The 19,727-nt window shown below is 32.3% G+C and overlaps 1 protein-coding gene across 8 annotated transcripts in view; it reads right to left on the bottom strand.

Annotated features, from left to right (window-relative positions):
* Positions 1 to 19,727, bottom strand: part of Bap170 (Brahma associated protein 170kD) — a 197,610-nt gene that overhangs the window by 16,090 nt on the left and 161,793 nt on the right. For 5 of the 8 annotated variants that reach the window (XM_072543110.1, XM_072543109.1, XM_072543111.1 and 2 more), the window contains exons 15-18: positions 17,513 to 17,766; positions 15,474 to 15,639; positions 13,687 to 13,851; positions 5,779 to 5,874 (exon numbers count right to left, since the gene is read on the bottom strand). In XM_072543110.1, coding sequence (XP_072399211.1) covers positions 5,779 to 5,874; positions 13,687 to 13,851; positions 15,474 to 15,639; positions 17,513 to 17,766 — 681 coding nt within the window. The remainder of the gene's footprint in view (positions 1 to 5,778; positions 5,875 to 13,686; positions 13,852 to 15,473; positions 15,640 to 17,512; positions 17,767 to 19,727) is intronic. The other 3 variants (XM_072543114.1, XM_072543117.1, XM_072543112.1) reach the window with 2 other exon arrangements.

The following is a 19,727-nucleotide window of genomic DNA, read 5'->3' as shown; positions in this document are numbered from 1 at the left end:
TAGCTGTCCAATAACAACAATATATCACACAATAAGATGTCATATATACATATTATGTTACACGTGATATATAGTGCATTATTTTGGTAGACAAAAGAAAAGAAGAATAACGAATGAGTCTCACAGAAATCAGAGTTCTTTGGTACGTGACCAAGAATACAATTAAAAGGGATTAGCTAAGAGAAATAAATCGTAGACTTACAATCAATTTAATATACCTTGGACGACCAGCTTCGTATACCTATAAAATTTGTTATGCATCGTCAGGTTTCCGAGAAGGTAACTTAAATGCTAAAATATAAATTGCCACCATTAGGGTACTGTCAGATAAAAATATAGATTATGCCAGTATTATATGTGCACAATTTTTAAAATTATAATACATGTTGTAATTATATGCATATACAAGCAATATAATAATATCTACGTGAAAGCATAATTAAAACTTGATTATGGTTGGATGGTTTCTGATGGTCATCAGCTTTAATGTCAATGACATTTCTACATTTGGCGAATTTCAGTAAAGTCGATGACCATCAGAAAGCATCCAACTATAACGAAGTTTTAATTATGCTTCCACGTAGATATTACTACATTCCTTGTATCGGCATGTAAGTAAAATATTTATATAATCTTAAAAACGGTGCACCTTTAAAATTAAGCACATAATATTGGCATAATTTATATTTTTATCTGACAGTACTCTAGTGGCAATTTATATATTAAGTATTTAAGTTATCTTCCCGGAGACCTGACGATGCACAGCAAATTATAGTATGTGAAACCGACCGTCCAAGGCATATTAAACTGATTGTGAGTAAGTATATTATTTGTTTCTCTTGTCTAATTGAAAGGGACTCACATGTGCAACCCATTCATTAATTAAAATGGTAATTATTGAGAATGAAAAGGTTGATAAAAGTTGATTATTGTAGAGTTCTACAAAAAAGAAGAATAAAAGAGAAATTAATACCAAGAAGTGATATAAGAAATTGATATTGTCTGTAATATGGAAATAATAAAATATAATTAGAAAAGGCGCTCCAGCATCTAATAACTATACAAATGTCGACAACTATACAGTGTCAATTTTAAAACTTACAATGGGCTATATCTCAAGAACAAAAGCTGATATCGAAAAATGCTTAAAACCGTTTCTAGGATAGTAAGGGGGAATTCAAATTACATGAAAGAGAACTCACCCCCATCAACCCCATAGGCGAAAGGCATCCGGACAAAAATGTAAGTCACGTGTACGTCCGCGATTTAGTTGAAAAGTTTAGAGAAACGGGATTGGTGCAAAATAAAAAAGGAATGCCCCAAGATTACTGAATGAAGCATCCCAAATTGAGGTTCCATGGAAATTTTGCAATAGAGCCTACTGCATCAACACGTCAACTATCTGCAATGACAGGATTTTCACATGAGTCGGTTAAAAAGGTGTTGAAATTACATAAGTTTCACCCGTACAAAACACAAATTCTTCAAGAACTAGGCGATGATGATCCAGACCGATGAATTGAGTTTTGTGAACTCATGACTGAAAGAATTATCGTTGAACCGAGAATGTTAAAACATATTTATTTCACTGATGAATGTAATTTTATGCTGAATGGTAATGTAAATAAACAAAACTGTCGGTACTGGAGTGATGTGAACCCACATCGATTCAGAGAAGGTCACACTCAATATCCTGAAAAACTGAATGTTTGGGCAGGAATATTAGGCGATGCTATAATTGGCCCCTTGTTCATACCATTCAATTTAAGTGGCGACATGTATCTCGATATGCTGGAAAACACCATCGAACCTTTAATTGTGCATGAATTAGAGAATCAAAGGGATGATCAAGGCAACCTAGCTCTAGACGAAGATTTGCTGCACTTCCAACAAGATGGAGCACCATCTCACTATGCAGCTCCAGTTAGGCACTGGTTGGATACCAATTATCCGAACAAATGGATTGGAAGGAGAGGTCCTATTGAGTTCCACCTGACTTTTCTATGGGGTTACCTCAAGTCAGTTGGGGAACAACATTTGCCAAAGTTCGTGCAGAATTTGAAAATAGGCTGTATTATTCTTTACAAAACAACGGACCACATTAAATTTTCCATTTAAGCCAAAGTTTCACAATTATTGCTTCACCCTGTATAATTATTATTTATACCATTGTATAGCATTTTTTATAGTCTTTTCAATGATGTATCACAAGTAGGGGTTTGCAATTTAAACTTTTTTGGTTGAGGTGGGTGGGGTCTAAGAAGTTGATGGGGGTGAGTTCTCTCACATGTCATTTTAGTTTCCCCTTACTATCCTAGAAACGGTTTCAAGCATTTTTCGATACCAGCTTTTGTTCGTGAGATATAGCCCATTGTAAGTTTTAAAATTGACACACTGTATAAATGAAAGTTTAATGCAGTGAAAACAGATAAATGCTGTCTAGTCTATCTGCAAATTTCACATTAGTGATCACATGGACACAAATTACTATCATGCGATTATAAATAAACAAAAAAATGATATGTGTATGAATGCTAATATGCACGTGAAAAAACTTTTAACAAGCATCAAACTCATATATTTTCACATGCAATGTTTCAATTGCTTGCATCATATTTATATCCCACAGTATACAGGATATACACAAAAAGGTAGGTCATAAATTAAACTACAAATTCTGGAGCCAAAAATATTAAAATTTTCACACAAAAAATTCAAGATCTTTGAAGTTACAAATGCAAATCAATTTTTACAAATACCTGGTGAACTGTTAAATATTTTGTTACGAAAATTGTCACATGGCTTTCTTATGATCCCTCCATCTTCTAAATCTTAAAAAAGTGAAAACTACGCACTCTTGAGAGTTGTGATTACCTAAACGATCCATATTTTTGTATATTTCACAATTAAATTATTGTTAAAAACAATTCTTTTTTTTTTGTAATTTGTATATTTGAATTTTAAAAATGATCGTGTTAGTCGAAAGTTCAACGTTTTGATGTTTCAACTAATCCTTTTGTTATAGTGGACTGGAATCAAAATAAATATGTAGTTTTTACAGGATGGCGTCCTAGAACTTTATAAAAACGAATTAAGGGAATATCTTTGCTGGTAGTATCTCTTTCTTGGCCATTGAAAGCCCCAGATATGAACCCTATTGACTTTTTAATCTTTGGGTGTATACGAAAGATGACATTGTATCTTGTCGAATTTAGGAACGAATAACAATTAATGAATATATGTAGTTTTTACAGGATGGCGTCCTAGAACTTTATAAAAACGAATTAAGGGAATATCTTTTCTGGTAGTATCTCTTTCTTGGCCATTGAAAGGTCCAGATATGAACCCTATTGACTTTTTATTTTTTGGGTGTATACGAAAGATGAGATTGTATCTTGTCGAATTTAGGAACGAATAACAATTAATGAATAGAATCATTAAGCTGAAAAATCGATTTCGTCAGAAGCCAACGATTTTTCAAAATATTCGGTGTTCCTTTTTAAAAATGTGGCGACTGTGTGTTCAAGAAGATGGAAGCGAGTTTGGAACATTTGTAGAATATATTACAAATTTCTGAACACGTAAAAAATATTGAATAGATTTTTGGACTTATGAATAAGACGAAAAATTATTTATAACTTATTTTTTGTTGAATTTTCAAAGCATAGTGAATCTTATTTACATAAAATAATATTTATTATAAACCTTGATCAAAATGACTTCTCGAAAAAGTACACGAGGTAAAAAGTTTTTAACATATTGTTTTAAACTAATTGTGCCACAACAACAATTTAATTGTAACACACATATTGCGGGGCTAATCACAACTCCCATAAAAATGTTATGGGGTACATAGATTTTTTTGCCTTTTAAAGATGTTCATAACATAAGAAAGATGTTTCATATGTAACTTCAGAAGCTAACTTTCTTGGTGCTAAGATAAATTTGATTCAATACAGTTATTGGTGACTTCAGAATATGTAGCTTAATTTACAAACTACCTTTTTTACACTCTGATTAAAAAAAAACTACAAAACTAACAAAATAATTTCTAATAAATAATTTTTATAAGGCTACAAAATTTTAATATTATAATTATCATAATCAACAATAAACTACCAATACATGCTACATTTTTTTTTGTTTAAAATGGCTGTTCTGAATTTTAAGTGTTTCTTCTCGTGGCACTTTTGTATATACATTTTTGGAGTATTAGATACAAATATCAATGTAAAATTTAAAAAATCTATTAAATAATTCAAACATTCGTCTGTTAATTGAATATTTAACTACTCATTAAACAACTTTGTGCATTTGGCACAACGACCGTTTTTTAACAACTACTCTGTACTGAAAATGACTCTCGAGAATAGCAAAAAAGACAGCTAAAGTATTTTATGTTAGACAGTAATCCGTTTGGGAAGAAACTTTCGAAAACTTTTTTTTTGCGACATATAAAGTTGGCAAAATTTGATGATCAAGTAGTTCCAACTAAATTTCGTTTATGAAGAAAAACTAATCAAATAATGATATTATGTATTTGTTTGATATATTTTGGTTGGCTACATTGGCTTGGTGTTTAAACATTTTTTATGTACGGGGAATGTTCAAAAACTAAAGAACCAATGGATGATAATGGATAAAAATTTTTTTAAGATAAAAGTAATTCACCCAGTACATCATTTCATTACGAAGTGCCAAAAGTCTATGAAGAAAGAAGTGGAAGACTCTCCACACTCTTAGAAGAGCTTGTGAAACAGGTTGATAAAAAGTTCGCAATGATCATCGACCTTTATTCAAAATGAAGATGATTCATCTTTTAGTTTAATTGTGACTGGAAAGGAAACGTAGGTACGTCAATATGTACCCGAGTCAAAAATACAGGCACTGCAGTAACGCCATATACCTTCTTTCAATTGAAAGAAGAAAAATCGCAGCATCCCTACATCCTACAGCACTTTTGGGAATAAAATGTGATTTTATTGATCGATATCTGATTCAAAGAGACTACTATTTATACTTATGAATATTCTAACAATCTAAATAAGTTTAAATGTTAAATACAGAGCGAGGAGAATATTGACTCACAGCTTTATGATCATGCAGTTTAACAGGAAATTTAGGAGACTTGTCCCATATTGCTATTCAGGCGTAAAGTCCCAGAGATACAGTTTGTTCGGACATTGAACAAGTTCTTGAAATGGCCGTGCTTTTCTTGACAAATTCATGGAGAGTAAGAAAATATGGTATCAAGTTGAGAAGTGCAAAATATACGACAGAGGTATACAAAAGTTTGTGGTAAAGTTTCAAAAGTATATCACAACTGCGATTATGTGGACAAATAATCTTGAACGAACTATAATATTTGTACAAAAAGTATTTGTGTCGTTACAAAATCTTGATTTATTGTATGATTTACTCTTATGGTGCCATAAACATTACTAGTGTGTATCTTCTCTTTAATAATATCCCCCCATTCCATTTATTTCGAATAAACTCAAAGTAATAATTATGCATCACGGCAACATCGAGAATGGCTCAAATAATATCATCTTTGGCCAATAACTGACATCTCCTTCATATGCTATAGACAAACTATAGAGCACCACTAGTTTGCCACACTATATATTATAACGGTTTTCATTTCATTAAATGCAGCCATTTTGAAACAATGTATATGAAAAATATAATGTAAAAAAAATCATGACACAAAAGAAAACAAGCAAAACAAAAATATAACGATAAAAACACAGTCATTAGTTACAGGGTGACACTCACTATAAGCCGACACCTCACCTGGTCTGAGGTAAGTTGAGGGCCACCACGGGTGACCACTGCCGTCAAACCAGAAGTGACAGGTATCGAAGATTTCATCTTAAGAAATAACAATATTCATAGTTACATTTTTGTTGCACAACAGTTACAATTAAAAATAATAAATATAAACATTAAAACAGTACAAAAAATGGTCAAATTTACAATGTGAAGTGATTTATGAACAGTTATAATGGTCAATGCTACTATTGGATTTGTTTCTGTAGTAATCGCAATGATAAATTATATACCATTCGTCCAACTATAATCTACTTGAATATAAAGTTTTATAGCATTTTAACTCTTTGAGTCGTCATGGTACATGCGATGTACCACCTTTTTCGGAACTGTTAAGCGGCGGTGGTCTTATAAATTCTTTTTTATTCGTTGTCGCTTACATTGTAGTACAATTTTTCAACCACTGTAACAGCCATCTACTGAACACAAGGGCATGACTAAATCCAGATTCCAGATAGTCACAAACTTTATTTTATTGTCAGCTCATTTTACTGGAACCTTGTCGATAGTTTTGGGTTAATAAGTAACTGAAAACTGAAATATTTACAAAATAATTGTGTTCAAGAATTGTGTTGATGTTGCTAGTTAAAAGTAATAATTAACCTGATTGATAATATTTGTGTGTAAACTGAAAATTCACAAAGTTTTCTCGTGGTATAATATTCGTACCACCGCTCCGCATATATTTTACAAAATTAATTTTTATCTAGGAAATGTCAAGATTGAGAAAAGACGATATATATTTTACCCTAATTGGCATGAAATGGACGAATTATAAGCGAAACTGGATAATATAAATGTAGAGACAATATCATCTGATTCCGAATCCATAGTCGACAATTCTGAAAATGAAGATCCCGAATAGATTGAAACTGCAATGGCGGATGTTTAACGGAACGAAATTTAAAGGATATCAGGTGAAGAGTCTCAGTCTGGTTTTCCACTAGAGGTGACAACAGATATGGTTAGAGCTCTTATGCCGGAAAATTGTACTTCTGCTTAAACACCTCCAACATGGTCAAATAATCATAGACCTATCTCTCCTGAAAACATATTCTTCTTGAAGTACAAGACTTTATTTAAGACTTTGATAATCCAACCCCATATAATATATTTTAATTTATTTTATAGTAAACTATATTAAAAAAATCCACAAGGAAAATAATTCCTGCAGCTGGCTGTATACCACATATCACAAAAAGAGGTTAATCTTTGTAAATGGGTATATTTTATAAAAACCCTTAAAAGGGCTACATTAAAAACACGAACGTTTTCGGAACAACAGTTCCATCATCAGGTTAAAAATACAGGTTACCATGCCTGAGCCACCAAAATATTTGGGTAAAAACCCTTTAAAATATATTATGTTACCAAAGATTGTACATGATGTTGTTAATATTATTTGATGTTTAATATTTTATTTAAATTTTACTTCAGGTAACATACACCCATGCTTTAAGTGAGTTCCAGTGTCCGGAGAGTTACCGTTACCTTAACTTTAAAGTTACCAGCTAAAGTCCGTTTGAAGAGGTTTACTCTCCGGACACTGGAACTCACTTAAAGCATGGGTGTATGTTACCTGAAGTAAAATTTAAATAAAATATTAAACATCAAATAATATTAACAACATCATGTACAATCTTTGGTAACATAATATATTTTAAAGGGTTTTTACCCAAATATTTTGGTGGCTCAGGCATGGTAACCTGTATTTTAACCTGATGATGGAACAGTTGTTCCGAAAACGTTCGTGTTTTTAATGTAGCCCTTTTAAGGGTTTTTATAAAATATACCCATTTACAAAGATTAACCTCTTTTTTTAAACTATATTAGTTTTATGTCTAGAAAATTAGAAAATTGTACCAACTTGTACGGTGGTACAAAATCTGTACCACCCCGTAACTAACTAAATAGAAACTTAATTGCAAAAAAAACATCTGATTGTGTGTCAATGGTAGATAATTAACCAATTTGTATATTTTTTTGTCAATTTGTGAATAAAAATGTTGGTGCTCCAGTGGGGCATTTTTTGCATGACAACCTTTTTCTCCTCAAGATCCAGACTAAAGCAGTATATGCCTCAAAAACCAACCAAATATTATTTAAAATTTGGGTGTTTGCCAGCAGTGTGAGAGGATATCGTTTAAAGGTTTCTGTATACGAAGAAAAACCCACAACGAAATATATAAATATATGATATTGGTTCTCTTGGTGAAATAACGATTCTGCAACTTTCAACTAAAAACATTCACCAAAACACCAATAAAATGAAAATGGGTGAGTCGCGATTTTTAATAGTGAATGGCATAACATTCACTGTTTGGAAGGATATGAACTCAATATCAGTTTTGATGGTAAGCAATATGCATGATCTACACATTGCAACTTCTGTGAAAACGACTAATAGAAAAGACAGACAAGATGGCGAAAATTGTCTCATTGTTATTTCAGACAAACACGTGAACTGCGTAGATCATTTCGATCAGTTCATGCAGTGCTATTCTATATCTAAAAAATCTAGACGATGATCGTGGATAACAATATTTTATTATTTAGTGGATGCAGTAATAATGAGTTCTTTCATCTTATATAAATCATCAGAGAATAGTTAGTGGCAAAAAAACTATTCTATCACACTAACTAAAAAACTATCACAAATTCCGAAGTACATTAAAAAAGCTACAGATAAAAGAAGTAAAATAAAAAAGAAATCAGGACGAACCGTGGCGGTAGAAAATTCATTTTTATTTCAGGATGCGAGAGAATATCTATTAAAAAAAACTACAAAATGTAATGGATGATAGCATTTTTGAGTCTTTTATTTATTTTGATCAGATGTTAATTATAATTAAGATTTTTTTGTGCTTTTTTAAACAAGATATATGCTTTTTAAATATTTTTTTTGAGTAATCGGCAAGTGCTTTGTGGTTCTTGTGGACGAGCCTTTTTTTAAATTAGGTTTTGATTAATTTTTTGCACAGCAAAATCATAAATATCCACCAAAAATACCTCTCATAGAAATTTGGTATAGAGCGTTTCACGTTAAGAAAAAAACATTGCGGAGATAGGGCCATGTATTTCTTATGGACGATAGAAGCGCAGCGATGCCACGATGAACACAAGCACGATTCAGGGTTGTATTTGTATTTTCGTTTTCAGACATGAATTAAATTAATGTTTTTTAACGTAATTGACCAAAAGTGCACATTCGAAACAAGAGATGAAAAGCAGGGAAAATGATTTTAATTAAATAAATAGTATTTACAAAAGATAATTTTATTTATCTTATTATTATTTATTATTCTAATTATAGTAACGACAGTTTATTTGTTTTTCAGTAAGAATATCATATACCATGAATCATAAAAATCAGTAGAAAATATTGCTTAGTTAAATCATGCACTTTGCCGGCTATTAAAGATTTAATATCAAATAAACGGACCGCTTGGAATGCATATATCTAATTACTAATTGCAACTTAAAATAATACGGTGTGCGTATGTCAGCGATTTTATGTCGTTCTCTGAGACTACATAATGATAATAAGGCTTTGTGGTTCTTCAGTTGTTATTCTTTACAGTTAAATGTTAATTGAAAATGGAAATTCGAAAAATATATCGACAATCTAGTAAACCGCATGCCTGAAAGTTTTGGCAACACTGATCTCCATAAGTCTAATGTTATTTTCTTAACGTGGAACGCTGTATAGTTAAAAAAATTTTCCTAGAAAGGATTAGGGTTTATTTCATTGATATCATATATTGGTCTGATGTATCAATTAGTCACGGTCGATGGCGATTTAAGTTAACTGTAAATCCAAGCTTATTAGAAAGATAACGATGATGTTAATGTAGATATATAGATATTCCTTCATGTTTCCTCGATAGAGGTCGCTATTAGTACATACTGGTATATTATGTTACTATGATTGCCAGCTGGACGCTGCGTTTCAGATGAGGCTGCACAAATCTTTCTGACGAGAAGTAGATAATTCTGGCACATATACAAGGCCTGGCAATTAAATTCCAGGTATAACATTTTTATTTTTCATGTTTCCCCTTCAATATGCCCTCCCTTCTGCATTCTTACAGTACCCCATGCAAACCTTCTACAGTGCCAAGCAGTGCTGAAGGTCATCTTCCGACAAGCTGTTCACTAGCTGCATCCTCAATGACTTATAGCAGGCTCCTCCACTGTTGGTTATTTTTTGCAATCTGTTAGCATTATATGACACAAACTACTACAGAAACAAACCTATTACCATGTAGACAGAAAACTATAACAGATTTAAAAAATTAAAAATTATATGATAGATAGTTCCTTATTGTAAATTAATTCATCATATTCGTCAGAATAAAAAACTCATACAGAATATACATAACTATGGTATCGCAATGGAATATCCTGTAAATCGTAAGTATAAAAAAGTACTAAGGAAAATACTTATATTAGATTCCTGAAGAAATTAACGCTAATTTTGGTGGGGTATTTTACAGTAAAAATGTTTTCGATTAACTTGGAGATGTAACTACTACATTTCAATTGATTTAAATTTAGTTTCATATTACTATAGTCATTGCCACTTTCATTACATAAACACGTATTGACATGTTACAGATATGGGATGAAACCACAATTGATTGTAATGGAAATTATTACATTTGTTTTGGACGTTTCTATTTCCGTAAAAAAAATTACTCTATGGAAGGAAGCACGAATAAGTTTGTTTTCATCTTCGTTTAATTTCAATTTAGGTTTATCTTCTTCTTCTTAAGGTGCCTGTCCGTTCCTAACATTTACGATCATTCTGGCTATGATGCCTTTGTTAATTGCTATACGGAATAGCTGTGTTGAGGTCTTTCTATACCATGCTTCCAGGTTAGCAAGCCAGGATATTCTTCTTCGTCCTGGTACCCTTTTTCCTTCAACTTTACTTTGCAAAATGCATCGGAGTAGTTCACATCTGCCTTGATTTCTCATTATATGTTAAAAGTACTGCAACTTTCACGATGTTGACCAAATCCGCGGTTGTGTTCATCCTCCGTAGTACTTTTTCATTGGTGACTACATGTCTTCTGTATAACCATAGCTCAAAAGCCTGAAGTTTTGATAGTTTCCGCCTTCAATGTCCACGTTTCTACTCCGTACAGAAGCAATGAGTACACGTAACATTTAGGGAGCCTTATTTTTGTTTCTAGGGTGAGGTCATGGCTTTTGAACACAGAGTTCATAGTCAAGAATGCACTTTTTGCCTTTCCGATGCGACATTTAATCTCTTGGGTATTGTCGACTCATTGATTATAGTTCCCAAGTAGTTGTACTGTGAGACGCGTTCAATTCTCATTTTATTCACAGATTTGCTCCAGTTATGTTCTCCTTGCTGATGATCATTAGCTTGGTTTTGCTGGTGTTTATATCCAGTCCATATGTTCTATTTGTTTCCATTATTTTGTTTATTAAGTTCTGAAGCTCTTCTATGGTATTGGAAAACACTATTGTATCATCTGCATAGCGCAGGTTATTGAGCTTGACTCCATTTATTGAGATGCCTTCATCAATATCTTTTATTCTTTTCAAAAATGAAGAGTACAGATTGAATATCAGTGGTGAAATTATGCATCCCTCTCTCACTCCCCTGAAGATTTTGACCTTTTGATTGATTTTGCTTCCGCTGATTGATTCCAATACAGGTTGGGCGCAATTTGTTCCTCGCATTTCCGGTAAATTCTTTTGTGGATGACTTTTAAAAACAGCTTCAGCAGATGGCTCATTAGGCTTATGGTCCTATAGTCTTCACAAACTTTTGCTCCTGGTTCTTTGGATTTGGTATGAACTCCGATTTGAGCCACTCTACTGGTATTTTTCCTACACTACTTTGTATTGAGGTTTTCACTCCCTTTCAGTCGAACATTGGGATCTTTCAGGTTTATCTAACGTAGGAATAATAGAACTAGAAAAATATTAATTTTTTTATATCTTTTTGAGCACTTTCTAAACTGTAAGATCGGACATAACTACATTTTTTTTCTGTTAATACTTTTCTGGTTACAATATTTTGTATCGACGATATTGGCGCAGTAAATTTTGCTGGAAGTTTACTGGTTTCCATTACATCAACTTGTTTGATTATGCCTCTACTTATTAAAGTATTATCTATTTGTTTAACTATGTTTTTCGTCTAATGACAAATTGATTCGATTATTGTTTATTAATTTTAAATTGTCACTAGGTGAGGACTACACTTACTCCATCCTGCTGCTCGAGTATAAATTCAAAACGTATGTATCTAATTCCAAGAGTGATAAGCAAATGAATATCATTTAAAGGAGAGAAAACTAAATTGTCGTATTTTTGAACTAGATATTAAATGTTTGATTTATAGTTTTTTATGATAATTCAATTTCACAGAAGAGTGACAAAACAGTACTAAATGTACAGTCAGATAGAGGAAAAATGGAAGAATAAAAACTTTTAGCTAATCTCCTCATAAGCTAATTTAAAACTACCAAACATCGAGAACTGTACACAAAAACAAAAAAGGGTGGTAAAGTACTGCAATAAATTCTTGTTGTTCTTGTGTGACTCTAATTCTAGACTCAGGATATTGTTGACACTGAATGTTTTTTATTACCAGTGTATTTATTTGGCACCCTGAAATGTGTTGGGCTAACCATTATATACAAATGTTTTACCCGAACAGTATTACTTTTAGTACAACTGTTACAGGTATAAAATATTTCAGTTTAAAAATATTATTCTGAGGAAGTTAATGTTTGGTGAATGTCAAGATGACAAATATTGTAAAGGTGAATGTCAAGCTGATTTATAGTCTGGCAAATAATAAGTGAAATAAGTCATCTAAAATCAAGCGTGGTAAGTGGTGAAATGTTGCCGAAATCACATGCCCATCATGAATTTTCGGAAATTTTAAATTCGATCATTGGCGACAAGTAAGAAAATATGTTTCTTTGCTAGTCACTTTACATTGTAACAATAGAATATTATATGTCTGCTTATAAAAATAAAAATAAGATTAATGTGTCAAGTAAGCGGATGAGCGGAAGTCGACTATATAGCTAAAGATGTAAAATACTCAAATTAGTATATTCTTTTTATTTCAAAAGGATATTAAATTATTTAGTCTATCAACAGAGAGTGTACTAGCAACCGCAGACGCTTGTTTGGTCTGTATGTACATAATGCCTTCTAAAAAAATGCCAAAACGTGTTTATTTGGAAGAAGTTATACATGGAGTCAGGTATTTCATGAATCATATTGATACAAATACAATCTTCCCTGCAATTAATTATATGTATTGCGTTTACGACAGTAAACAGAACGAAACACAATTATCAAGATTCGAGGACAAAAATTTAATTCTCTTGAGTGTCAAATAACCGAGTTAGTCTATTTAATAGCTGAACTAATCAATGTCCTGACATTAAATCGAGATGTCTTTTCACATCTAAATAAAAACACAATAGATGAATCAACTGCTGAATCAGCAGATTAAAGCAGCATTATATACTGACACGCTTCGTGATAACATTCATTCAAAGCTAAATGATAGGAAAAACCTAACTGATCACGTTCATGACTCATTTCACTTATTATTTGCTACTACAGTGAAAATTAAAAACAGTTTTTTTATGTTTATATATGTAATTAACATGAATTTCCATCCAATAACAAACAAGATTCCATAGATAGTTCAAAAATATAAGCATAGTTATCTTGTATGTATATACAATAAAGTGTACAAATATATATCTAAAGCATTTTCAGGCTTTTGTGCCCGTTAGTTCATTCTTCACAAAATTATAAATTAAATAAATGGGTAAATATCAAACTTACTTGTAACTCCTTAGGATTCACAAATTCCAAAGCGTGTCTTTTGATCGCATGTAAAGCTGCATCAGGGGCGTAACCTGGATGTGGACTAGTCGATGCTGGTGGCGTTGTCTCCACTTGTTTGCTATGAGCTGCCTGCTTTCGTTTTAACAAACTTTGCTTCATTGCCTACAAGAAAAATTATTATAATATAGTCGAATTATGAAGACCTTGAAGATATGGCAAATCAAAAAGTTAATGCGAACTGATTCCCCGCTAAAGAAGAGCCCAAAAAGGGCGGCAATCGCTCCATCAGAAGTATAGATGCCATGATGATGATATATCAGAGTTGTTTGACGATGACAAAAATAATAGTACTGAATTAAAACAAAATTGTACTGACGGTCCAGAAATTATGAAATCAGAGGTAGAACAAGCCATAAAAATGCTAAAATTACTAAAGCTTGTGGTTCAGATGATTCACTGAATGAGTTGCTGAAGCTAATAGATGAAGATAACTTAAAAGTAGTAAATTTTTAATGCAATATATAACACTGGAGTGACTCCCACAGACTAGCTCAAGTCTATCTTCGTTGCAATGCTTAAAAAACACAATGCTAGTTAATATTCAGAATGTAAATTAATTAGCCTAATGAGCCACACTCTTTTCCTAAGAATACTTCACAACAGAATTAGGCCCGAACGCGAAGCAGATCTCGAAGAACCCCAATTTGGTTTTAGAAATGCTATGGGAACTAGGCAAGCACTTTCTGTGTTAAATATCCTATTCCAAAAATCCCGTATAATTTACAGTTTTATTGTTGGGTTTAAGGTTTGATCCAAGATGTATTAGAATTAATTTAACTAAATTGATTTTCTGAGTCAGTCACTTCTTCACCGTAAACATCTATGGTATCACAGAATTTCTCGATTTTAAACAGTAAGCTTCGAATTTTAATTCATTTTGTATGAATTTCAGAAATTTTGAAAGGGCCGATTGTTCGAACGCTAATCAAAACTTGATTGTAATCAAATATTTAATTAAAAAATCAAATTTGTCACATTTTGAGGTTATGTTAACTGATTTATTTTATTCAATTTTATTATTTTGAGTTTTAATTTAAAATTACCATAATTAAATACTTTCTGATGTTAATTTCACGTTTTTATTTACAAATCAATAATAATAATAAGCAATTCTGATAATTTTGATAGCTGCTGTGACGTATTCGATTGTAATTAAATATTTGATTACAATCAAGTTTTGATTAGCCTTCGAACAATCGCCCCTTAAAATAGATCACATACAGTTAAATGAAATTTAACTTTGAATGACCTTGTTTATGCATTTTATAACATTACTGACAAATAACTCAATGTTAAAAAAGTAATCAAAAGGGCTTAGACGTAATTTAGACAATATTAAGTTATGTAATGGTTATTTTGAATTTCTTGTGCGGGGGTGCTAACCTCCCATCTGAGTCCTAAGGCCTACTCTAATAAAGCTTTTTTTTTCGATGTATGTATTGTATTTATGTATTCAGTCGAATTTAATTCCTTTCTCTAATGTTACAGGAACTGTTAAAAGTTGTATTTTGAATATATAATAAATAATATCGAAAAGGTATTCTTTTATTAAAGGATAAACTCTTGATCAATATGTGTTGTCTTCTTATAATAGAAATAATTTGTCCGTAGATCAGATTTTCACCTGTAAATTGTTTGTAATATATAAGATGATAGCAAATGAAAGTAAAATGGAAGGACGAAATTATATTATATAATTATCTAAATCCAATTGTTTCACTTACCTCAGTATTACAGTGTTTGTCATGGAGATGAGTCATGAGGGAGAACCGTTTCCGTTTCATATTGTCGCATCTATCCCACTGACAAATGATTTCTTCACTTCCCAAAGGACAATGCGCCTCGCAAGCGTGTAGGTATACTTCGTTAGCAGACCTGAACCTCTTTTCTCTGTAAGTGCAGTAAGAAATATGTCTTAATCGTTCACAAACTCATAACTTAAGTTAGTTATACATGAAAGGTAATAGAAACATATGAAATAACTGTAATCATGAAACAAAGTGAATTCTCAAAAGGTTATCATGAAACAAACTGAACTCTCAAAAGGTTATCAATATTACTATACAATGTAGTATAGTTTAAGACCCAATGAAACTTGTTCTCTCTCTCTCCGTTTCAGTCTCTCTGTCTCAATTTCGCTCTTTGTCTCAGTATCTCTCACTCTATCTCTATGTCTCACACTCTTATCTCTTTATCTCACCCTCTAACTCTTTATCTCAAATTAAATCTCTTTATCTCACACTCTATCTTTTTATACCACCCTCCATCTATCTCTTTTATTTCATTTTCTATTTATTTTACTCTTTCCTTATGTCACTCTCTACCTTTTCTCTCTCAATATTTCTCTTAATCTCAATATCTGAATATATATATATATATATATATATATATATATATATATCTCAATATCTCTCTTAATCTCAATATTTCTCTTAATCTCAATATCTCTCAATACCTCTCAATTTCTTTCTAAATCTCTCAATACCTTTCTAAATCTCTCAATACCTTTCTAAATCTCTCAATATCTTTCCAAATCTCTCAATACCTTTCTAAATCTCTCAATACTTTCTAAATCTCTCACTACCTTTCTAAATCTCTCAATATCTCCCAATATTTTTCTAAATCTCTCAATATCTCTTTCTCAATCTCTCAATATCTTTCTCAATCTCTCAATATTTTTCTCAATCTCTTAATATCTTTCTCAATCTCTTAATATCTTTCTCAATCTCTCAATATCTTTCTCAATCTCTCACGCTCTTTCTCAATCTCTCACGCTCTTTCTCAATCTCTCACGCTCTTTCTCAATCTCTCAGCCTCCCTCTCTATCTCTCACCCACTCTCCCAATCTCTGACAGCCCCTCTCAATCTCTGACCGTCTCTCTCAATATCTGACCGTCTCTCTCTGTCCCTCACCCTCCCTCTATATTAATCTCTCCCCACTCTCTCTTAACTTCTGTCTTTCTTCCATAACATCTTTCCCTCTCTTTCTCTCAGAACCTCTCTTAAACTCTCATAATTTCTCTCCCTTCCTCATTCTCTCTCTCCCCTTAACCTCTCTGTCTTAACTTATCTCCCTCTTTCTCTTAATCTCCCTCACTCTTTTTTTAACGTCTCCCCCTCTCTCTCTCTCTCTAATAACCTCTCTCTCTATCTCTCTAAACCTCTCTCCCTCGCTCTCTCTCTCTTAACTTCTCTCTCTTTGTCTTAATCCCTCTCCCTGTTACTCTTAATCGCTCTCCCTGTTTCTCTTAATCGCTCTCTCTCTCTTTCTCTTAATCTCTCTCCCTCTCTTAATATCTATCTTGATATCTCTCCTCTCTCTTAATCCCTCCTTCTTAAACCCTCTCTCTCGTAATCTCTCTCTCTTAATCTCCCTATCAAAATATGAAGTATATAACCACCCTAATAATTATTATTCATCATTGCTACTAATTTCCGATTTAAAGTAATATTCAAACAATCTTTTCATATTTACACCAAATTCTTTTTTAAAAGTTGTATATACTCGTATTATAATTCCCACTATAGTTATATTTTTTCATAATTGATTAGCATGGAAAGACTGAAGCAATTATGTCATTTGTATATTTTTTATATTATAATTCCCATTATAGTTATATTTATTCATAAAATATTGATTAGCATAGAAACATTGAAGCTATTATGTATTATTTATTTATTATATTATTGACAAAAAGGTAATTATCGACGATCAATACTTTATAAAATAATAGATATAATTAATAACTATTTGTCTACTTACACATAACAATCACTCCAGTCGCAAATATAGGGCGTCGTGAGATCTCTGGCAATTTTGTGTTTCTTTATATCCTCTTTCTTATCAGTCATTATGATATTTACATTAGGAGACGAATGGGTAGTCTGTTGCGCCGAAATAGTGGTTGTGCTACTGTTGTTACTCGCCATTGTCTTGATCACTTTGGTAACAGGAGAGACATTGTTTGACACTGAGGAGGTGTGCATTACGGGCCTAGGAACTTGAGTTACGACGACCTGAAAAGATATACATGTATTATTCCAATAATAATAATATATTTTAATGAATACGCAAAATTAACAGACAAATATTACAAGTTTTTGGTATGAGTGTTTAATAGGCTCAGCGCACAACTTGTATAATAACTCTTTATATGGCATTTAACAAAAATTAAGAACTTTAGTGGGGGATTATAAAAACCATGCCCTATTATAATACAGCAATAGTTTGTTTTGCACACTAAAGTTAAACAGAAATCAATGTGATCACATTTTCGATAGTTTAAAAATACCATAGACATATATATTAACATAAACCGAGCAATCTGTAGAGCTTAGTGACGACACCATCTTTGTTGTCGTCAGTTGTGTCTCTACCTTGCATTAAGTAAATATAGCAGCATGTCTTTTTATTGGGGGGAGAGCAAGTGGGAGTTTGAATGCGCTAGAGAGACAGATCGAACAACCGCAAAAGATGTTATCACTGCTCGTTGATGGCATGCTGTTTATGAATACACTTTACGATCCCAGTGAAGTTAGGTCTACTTCAGCGTCGCGTTAGTGTTGTGCTAGTGTTTCACTTTGGTGCATTTCTGTTACAAGTTAAGTCTAATAATCGAGGGAAGCTTCTCTCAATAAAAGAAATAATATTATGCGGAACATTTAAGCGAAATTATCTCATGTGAGGAATTTGAAGATTCTTAAGACGATTCCGATTACGACGGGAGTTCGGAATTTGATGACCTTTAACACCTGAGGTATGGTTTATTTATTTTGTTCTCCCGATTAGACTTTTTTTATTATACAAAATCACAAACTCTCAGAATCATGTGGATCAAAAGCAAAATGATTTGAAGAGTGTACAAATGGAAGTTGACAAATTAGATGAAGCAGAACAAGAATAAAAAGAGGAAGAAACCATTAATATTACAAGAAATTCTCAAGGAAATGTATGGTCTCAGGTTACGGGAAATTTGAATACTTATTCACTCTCTCATTTCAATGGTTTCTTGAGCACCACAATCGAAATTGATAAGTTAACAGACTACTTGCATTCTACAAACTACTAGTGACTGATGACTTGATGAACTTGCTTATTGAGGAAACAAACAGAAAATCATAATAGGCATTACAAATGAATCAATGGCACCAAACTCATTCCTTGTTAATTGGTATCCGGCTAACGTTGAAGATATGATGAACATTTTGTGGTATTCTCGTATGGATGGGCTTGAATTCCAAACCTAGATTGAGAGACTACCGGAGTACTAATTTGATCCATCAAACTTCCATAATATGAAGTGAGACATATACCGCAAAACAGATTTGAAGCATTGCTGGCTTGTCTACACTTTTCAGATATTTAGTCTTGGCCCCCCAGAAAATAAGAATTAGTCAAACCAGAGAGGCTGACAGGTATGTGTAATAAAAACTTTCAAAGGAGGCTATACATATACAAATATATGTTGGAAAGCAAAACAGTCAAATCACTCAACCAGTGCCAAAATGGAATTGATGGAACCATTGCTATATACAAGAAGAATATTAGTAACTGACAATTATTAGACAAGTGTCAGCTGGCTAATCAACTCAAGGATTATCAGACTAACTTGATCAAAACATTACGGAGAAATCGAAAATACAATCCCTAGTGCATTATCAATAAAAACTGCTACAAGCGGACATGAAAATTCTGCAGGCAACACAAATAACTTGACAAAAAAGATTTTTTTTTGGCAACAAAGTCATGTGTTTTTTAATGACCAGTACAAATAAGAACTGGCACTAAAATGAAACCTTCTGCCGCCATTGAGTACAATTCTGTTAAATCATATATTGATGTATACGATCAAATATCCTGATATCCGGAAAGTATAATTAGTATTCTTAATAAGTAAAATTGAGGAGTTTGCTGTAAGAAGGATGCAGCTCCATATTTAGACTGTTTTGGGTGGAAACATATGCAATAATTAAAAAAA

Source organism: Diabrotica undecimpunctata, chromosome 9 (assembly GCF_040954645.1).
Source record: "Diabrotica undecimpunctata isolate CICGRU chromosome 9, icDiaUnde3, whole genome shotgun sequence".
NCBI lineage: Eukaryota > Metazoa > Arthropoda > Insecta > Coleoptera > Chrysomelidae > Diabrotica > Diabrotica undecimpunctata.
The sequence above is the reverse complement of the archived record's forward strand: the minus strand, read 5'-3'. Positions and strand labels throughout refer to the sequence as shown.